An 8,191-nucleotide genomic window follows, 5' to 3' on the forward strand; every position below is an offset into this window, starting at 1 on the left:
ACTGTACGTCGTAACTCCAGCAGGAGGATATTCATTATCAGCAGACATTAGGGCCTCTAGATTGAATCTGGCACACATTAGAGTTGTGCAAGACCGCTTCTGGACCTCCTGAGGCAAAAGATGGTACGCTTTACTCTCCCAAAAAGAGCCGAATACATTTACATGCTTAAAAATGTGCCATTCCCTCTGCTAGCAATCTTCCTCCTTTAATTCATCTAACACAATCTCATCAAATATTAATATCACTCTTGGGTCGTCTCTGACGAGATGGAAGTGAAAATGAGGGGCGATTAAGGCTAAATGAAACAAATGATTCAAAAAGAGTTGAAAACATGAACAAGGATTATTATCTGATCTTATTAGACTAAATGCCTTTCATCTTTGTTTGGTTTGGTACTTTAAAAACTATAGTGCTCTCCTAATTATGTCTTACAGAAAAATACACATTGTTGCCGCTTCCAACTTATTTTAAAAGCACAGTTTTCTCTTTGTCGCAGCAAATAGCCTTTAGTTTACATCTTAACCATGAACCATGATTGGCTGCTTACTTTTACTTTTTATTACTAGTCGGAGGCGGGTGGTGGTATTGGGGAAGGAGATTCACTAGAGAGCAATCCTTGGGAATGCCCAGGAGTGCAAGATGATGTCATAAATATATTTTGGCTGTAAATGTAGCATGCATATATCGGTTAAAAGTACATTTTCAGGAACTTTCAGGAACTTTCAGGACCGCACTGGCACACAGATGACCTCAAAGCCAACGGTATTGGACTAAAAGCCACAAAACTCCAAGTTTGATTGCATGAGGTCATAGTAAAATGCATCGTTTAATTAGGCATCTAACGGGTGTAATCACTAAACCATTAGTTTTTCCAACACAGCCTGATTCTGGCACTCTTTCCAGCTCTCCACAATGATATAGAGTAAACAAACAGCAGAGTGACTCCAGCCGGGTCTCCCTAGCAACCAAATTGGCCCGGTTGCTAGGGAGGGTAGAGTCACATGGGGTAACCTCCTCGTGGTTGCTATAATGGTGAGTTGTGCGTGGATGCCGTGGAGAATAGCGTGAAGCCTCCACAAGCACTACGTCTCCACGGTAACGCCCTCAACAAGTCACGTGATAAGATGCGCGGATCGACGGTCTCAGACGCGGAGGCAACGGAGATTCGCCCTCCGCCACCCGGATTGAGGCGAGTCACTACGCCACCACGAGGACTCAGAGCGCATTGGGAATTGGGGATTCCAGATTGGGGTGAAAAAAGGAGAAAAATTTAAATACAAATAAATACAAATAAATAAAAATATATGACTCCTACACTTTTTGTCCTATCCTCTTTTACTATGCTTGAACATTCGGTCTACCGCTTGGCGTGCAGACTAGAAACTTGGCTTTGTGTTCGATAATCCATTGTTCAAGTAACAATCTCGCCGGATTTCTATCTATAACACAACTGATGGCCCGATATAACCAGTGCAGCACAACCCCCGGTATGAACATTTAAGCACATTTTTAACTCCAAGAACAGCTTTTATCTTCTCAATAGTCTAATTTAGTCAAATTCAGCAGCTGTCTGTGTTTATGAGGCATGACTTTGAAAAGCAGCCATGTTTCTTTTTGCCAAAGTCTTGGGCTGTCTCTTATTCGACTCATATTGGAGTAATTATTAGGCTATGCAAGTCTTCCATCAATGTTCACTGCCTTTTCCATTTGTAATCAGTCCCTCCAGGATTTTGTTTTTGCAAGAATCGATGCAAGTTCAACCATTATTAGGGGTGGCTGTGGTTCAGGTGGTAGAGCGGGTCGGCTGCTAATCACAGGGTTGGCGGTTCGATTCCCGGCCTACATGACTCCACATGCCGAAGTGTCCTTGGGCAAGACACTGAACCCCAAGTTGCTCCCAATGACAGGCTAGCACCTTACATAGCAACTCTGCCATCATTGGTGTGAGATTGTGTGTGTGAGATTGTGTGTGTGTGTGTGTCAATGGGTGAATGAGACGCAGTGAAAAGCACTTTCAATACTGCTAAGGTTAATAAGGTGCTATATTGAATGCAGACCATTTACAGTAACTTGCAATTTTGCAATGTTTCCACAATTATTCTGCATAAACCGTGAATTTGAGATAATCTCATTTCTTTTCTCCATTTTTGACAGACTTTTCGATATATTTCAGCAAATTGACGATATTTGATATATATCTCGATAATTGAGTTTATGTTCTGAAATAGCATAAAATACTTTGAAATCCATCATTTCATCTCAACAGTCATTGACAGATCAGCATGTCATCGGTTCATTCTGAAACGCACACAAACCACGTTTATCTGACTTTAATGGAAGCCTTTGGCATTTAAATAATCACATCTCCATTTTGATGTTATTTTTGATTAATTATACAGCCCTGAAAGATCGTGAAATGAGTCTACTGATCGCTCTATGAAACTTAATGGCCAAATAAAAGGCTCAATCATCGCGATATTGTTGAATTTTATATCATCTGCAAATTCATCGCGATTATATCGTAGGTATTCGATGGCTGTGTTTCATTTGGAAGGCTGTGTGCTAGGTAGGAAGCATCCCTTGAAGGCTGCAGTATACCGAGTGTCCTCCTTTAAACATGTTTAAATGGTTTAAACGAGACGGCCTTTGTAGGACAAACAGAAATGGAATGTAACATGGTTGCCATGACAACACGCCACTGTTTAACAATCGCAAGCGCTTTGAGGGAGACGGCCTTTGTAGGACAAACAGAAATGGAATGTAACATGGTTGCCATGACAACACGCCACTGTTTAACAATCGCAAGCGCTTTGAGGGAGACGGCCTTTGTAGGACAAACAGAAATGGAATGTAACATGGTTGCCATGACAACACGCCACTGTTTAACAATCGCAAGCGCTTTGAGGGAAAAGGGAACAAAGTCCCTTTAGAAGGGGAATGTTATAATGATGAAGAGAGAAAAGAAAATAGATTTTACAGGTGTACTTTTAGTCCAATACTTTATTTTAATTATATATTAATGTAATTATACGTGTTATATATTCTGCACTCATCTACCGAGTTAATTCAACTTGGGAATTAACATTCCTTGCGTTTGAACATCATATTTATGGGCAAATTGGTGTTATATATTTTTTTTTTAGACATTTCCGTTGAAGCAAAGAATTGTGGGTTGTGAGTGCCCACGAAGGGTACACCTCACGCATCCTCCGAATTCCCGTGAAAGAAGGTCGCATTCGAAGTGTCCTACTCGCTGACGTATGCGGTTGACAAATGCGACCTCAGGAGGACGCAGCCTTCCAAACGAAACACAGCCGATGTGTCGCCCTTCCCTAATCTAATGCACAGCTGCTATTCCAATCATCTCCTCATGGTGTTGCCAACTGTACCATATTAGCCGAAACTACGGGCCGCCTGTTGCCCCGTATATTCGAGCAGAGATGCTCAAAGGGATTATTATAATTTAAAGTGCTCAATAACAGATCAAATGATTTCCATCAGGTGACATAATAATCCCGACAGGCCAAATTATCGAATGCTCATTTGTGTTTTTATGTTACAGTTTTATTGTAGGTCGTTCCAAAGTTTTACTTGCACTGTCTGAGGCAGAACATTTGAGCTAAACTCAAATTAGCCAGATCATGGGGTTTCACCTCTAGAAAGTAATGCATTTTCGTGTGCATTTATCTTTATTTTTTTTGCTTGCTACTGTAGCCGCTTATTCAGTCATTATGCACTAAAAAATGAAATTGACTGAAATGACACATGTATGATTATTCGTGAGTGTTCACTGCAAAACAACACATACAAACGCTACAAATGGCACTGCAGCTTTTGAGAAAAGACGGCTTATTTGGTCATTTCAGTCATGGATATCCTGTGTAATCATACTCCGTTTCAAACCGTTCATATTTCAGCATTACATCGGCCACTATATTGGTATTGTTCATTAATTGGTGAACCACTTGTACTTCCTACTAATCTAGGGAGCGATTGAGACACACCCTTTGACATTCTGTAGCATTGTTACGGATTTCTTGAGTTGCACCACAGCTGTGTGCATTAAGCATTTCATCACACAACAGTTCCCCTGGAGATAGATCAACACCAATACCTTTATCGCTGAGTAAATCATATGTGGCACAGCCATAAATCTTCTCCGTTACTACCCACACAATAGGGTTTAAACAGAAGGAACCATACGATCAGAGTTGCATTACTGTCACAGTGAAGAGACCCGCTCAAACTCTCCGGTGCCCTGGCAAAGACATTTGCACTTAATTGAAAACCTGCTTCACTAAAATTCCGTAAGCTGCCTGCTTTCCCAAGTCAAGCCGGGGGGATGCCAAAAATAAACAGCCACGCTTCCTTTTAATTAAAGGTGAATCAGTTTGCCTCTGACAAAAAGCTCCAAACAAATCAAGCATTCTTAAATGGTTCAATGCAAGATTGGAACAGCAGGTTATAGTCCATTATAGGATTGTTGGGGTCCCTTTAGAAGATTATTGACGAGTTGTCCATATGGCCTTCCACTGCCCGTTAAACTTCACAGGTTACCCCTCACATCTCAGCCCATCTAATCTGGTTGGACTCAAACAATGAGCCTGGGCTAAACAGAATGCACCTGCAAATGAGAATTGATCTATTGCCTCCACCTGAGTGATGAAGGGTGTGAGTAAACCATTGGTTGGGCTCAGAAGCGTAGACACCCGGTGAGGGATTGATGGCAGAATACAGTGTCGGCTCATTCCTGTTTGCCTGTTAGACTTTAAATAGCAGCCCAAGACAAAGCGCCACAACAATCCAGGATTCAATTACACGCTGATGAATTCCAGAGACATTAATAAAGGAAATTATGCAAAAATAAGCCTCTAAAAATAGCTTAAATGTGCACTTGGCAATGCTCAGTTTCAGATGCATGATATAACGGCACCAAATACTGTACATGCACGCATAAATGTGCATCCCAAATGCATAAGAAGCCAAATTTATACAAAGAACCCAATTTTTGGTTTCTCAAACATGCAATGAGTTCAAGATTATTTGCTGTATATGAAAATACCCTAAACTAGATGTCCTGTATTTAAAGTTACTTTATAAGCTCCCATGTGAGCCATCACCTTATCATTGTCATTCAATATAAATATTTTATATAATGGGGCCAACATGTATTCTGCACAAAGAAAGAGACCCAAGAGTACCATGGTATTACATGAATCATTAAATGGCATAAATCAAAGTACCACGTTGTTGTTATTACCACCAGATAGTGTTGTCTTAATATAAAAACACTCACGACGCAACTCTCGGCTAGCAATAAGACGAATTCACCTCCGTGGATCGCACATTCACGTGTGTGTGTAAATGACTGTTCGCTTCAGTTGTGTGTATCGCAGGTGTGCATGTAATAAACGCACCTGAGATTCCTCGCGCGCGCTCATCCATCGCTCCGGCGTCCCGTGCGCCTTGCGCTCACACGAACGGGTCGGGTCGGGTCGGTTCGGTTCTCTCACTGTCGTGTCTCCTCCCGAACTATCTGTTCCCCGTGAAGCACTCTCATCCCTCATTCATCCGCGAGGAAACCAACTGAGCCGCTGCTTCTCCACACGCGCTGAGTGCGAGACTGATCACACCGCGAGAGAGACGCGCATTCCTCTGAGCGCGCGCACGCGCACACATAAACACGCGTGCATGTAAGCTCAGTTGTGTGTGTGTGTGTGTGTGTGGTGTGTGTGTGTGTGTGTGTGTGTGTGTGTGTGTGAGACTGAAAGAGGATGAAGATGCGCGCAGCTCCAACAAAATGAATACATAAACGATTAAATATTAATATTTATTTATTTTATTTTTTAATAATTTGAATTAGTGCAAACCAGACCTTCTGTTATTTATGTCAAGGTAATTATGATGACTACAGATTAACCCAAACTTGCACCTAAAACATTTATATTTTGTTTTTCCCTTTTAAGACCTACCATAGGGAGGCTTTTACAGGGCAATTGAAAGTGATCATCCCTATGCCCTATTCCCTTCGTAGGACATATCTGTTGATGTGGGCACTCTGAAGGGAGCATGAAAGTGTATGAATGTACCCTTCACTAATAGTGTTGTAAAAGGGCTCTTCTTGGGGATATAAAATGCTGTCTTTTGTTTGGAACTAGGGTGACCACCTGCTAATAAGCCCAAGGGGGGACAAGGGGTATGTTTCTGAGGGACAATGTGGGACACTGCCTGGGGCGGCGGTGCCCCCACCCCACGGGCAGACTCACTGATAGTGGTTTACCCATTTCTAGCACATACCACCTTACATGGTATATTAATAATGCCCTATTCCCCTAAACATGTGTAATTGCTGATGTATCCTCATGAATAGGCCAACCAATCTGTATTTCTAAATAAAGATTAATAATATTTTGAACATTCAATGAATTGAACAGATGCACTTCCACTTACGATTTACTTTAGCTATTTAATTTTATTTATTTTTCATTACAATTTATTCACTTTAAATAAATTATAATATTTGCTCAACACCACAGGAACAGTAAAAAAAAAAAAAAGTCTTAACTCACAACTCCAGAGGTTTCCGGAACGAGAAGGGGGAGGAAGGATGGTGAACTTGCATTTTAGTAAAGGCAGGCGCAGGAAAAAAAACTGTTCAGTGTTCTGGGGACACTTTTAGGACTTTGGGGACATCTTTAGGATTCAAACCTTTTTCACCAGCATCTGAATCAAATAAAGAAGAAAGATAAGAGACAGAATTAAAGCAACGATCATTTTTAGTCACAAATAGCTAACACACAACAATTTTACATCCATGAACATAACTTTAACATTACCTTTGGTTGTTGCCTCTCGTTGCTCATTCAGTGGTCTTCTGAGGACTTTCAAGCAATCTTCGTCGGAGGCAGGGGCAAGCACATCCGTGACAATGGCTTCTGCCTTCGTCCGACCACAGGCCATCCTCTTGGCAATGTCCGAGTCCGGATAAATCGTTTGGGCTAGCTTTGTGCCACAATCTCCTGCCCGATATGATGTAGCGTGTTGGACAGTGTGATACACACTCGTCACCTCTGCAGCAGTCACTTTGTCAGCTAGAAAGTCGTTTTTAGGTCGGAGGAAAGCATCCATAGATTTGGATGTCTCTTTCTGTTGGACACGTTTCTTGTGAGTCTCCGTGAGTCTGTGTCGTTTGGCATCGTATTCCCCTCAGAGTCCGATTGAGAAGGACGTTTTGCAAAGGTCAAAAAAGCCCTCTCGGTATCCCCCCCAACACCTTTCAGCCACAAATATTCATTTTCCCAATCTTTCTTGTACCCACACCTTCTCTTTTTTGATGATGGCGGTGCCTCAGACTCAGTCTCTTTCTCCATTTTTTGAATTGGAAAGCGCGCATCTAAAAGTTCCTTCCCGGTGTCTGGTATGCACGTGCGTGCGCTGTCATGACAACAACGAAAAACTGAGGGGTGTGTCACGTGGGTGTGGCAACAGTTGCGTACTACTGAACTGTCAAGTAATGTTCGTTTGGCTGCCTGGGGCTCGAGGATATAGAGCGACCAACTTTTTTTTTGAGCAAGCATTGATTATGCGTGACACGGTCTCAATTTGCGGGACGTATGAATTGGGCTTCAAACGCTGTGCGCGCACGCGCTACGCGGGACGGGTGGTCATCCTATTTGGAACGGGCTTGCGAGTGGCGTCCCCCTCCCACAGGGCTCACAGATTTAGGCCTAGTTAACATATATATCTAGCTCATAACGAAAGGGGGACTATATTGACTTATACTGTTTTTATGACAATAATGATTGTGAAATTTATAGGCCTATACATCCAGTTGGTCAGGTAAACAATAGCATCTAACGGTTGATGTTTTGATTAATACTTTATGTACGATTTATTGGATTTCCTTTTTACTTTCATCCAAATTGATATGTGTTTGAGTAAAGTGAACTTTTATGTTTTATTCTATAAAGTACGGACAACATTTCTGCCAAATTGCACACAGAAATATTGTCATTTAGAGCATTTATTTGCAGAAAATGAGAACTGGTCAAAATAACACAAAAGATGCCGTTTTCAGACCTCGAGTAATGCAAAGAAAACAAGTTCATATTCATTATTATAACACAATAATAACGTTTTAACTGAGAGTTCAGAAATCAATATTTGCTGGAATAATCCTGATTTTCAATC

At 41.6% G+C, this 8,191-nt stretch overlaps 1 protein-coding gene across 1 annotated transcript in view; it reads right to left on the reverse strand.

Moving 5' to 3' along the window:
* The window catches only part of LOC127617591 (heparan sulfate glucosamine 3-O-sulfotransferase 1-like), a 64,648-nt gene extending 59,062 nt beyond the window's left edge, over positions 1-5,586 (reverse strand). The window contains exon 1 of the mRNA XM_052089579.1: positions 5,419-5,586. Within this exon, the coding sequence (XP_051945539.1) occupies positions 5,419-5,568 (150 nt within the window). The 5' untranslated portion in view covers positions 5,569-5,586. The remainder of the gene's footprint in view (positions 1-5,418) is intronic.
* Between the last annotated feature and the right edge of the window lie 2,605 nt (positions 5,587-8,191).

The sequence above is a fragment of the Xyrauchen texanus genome, chromosome 24 (assembly GCF_025860055.1).
Source record: "Xyrauchen texanus isolate HMW12.3.18 chromosome 24, RBS_HiC_50CHRs, whole genome shotgun sequence".
NCBI classification, from domain to species: Eukaryota; Metazoa; Chordata; class Actinopteri; order Cypriniformes; family Catostomidae; genus Xyrauchen; species Xyrauchen texanus.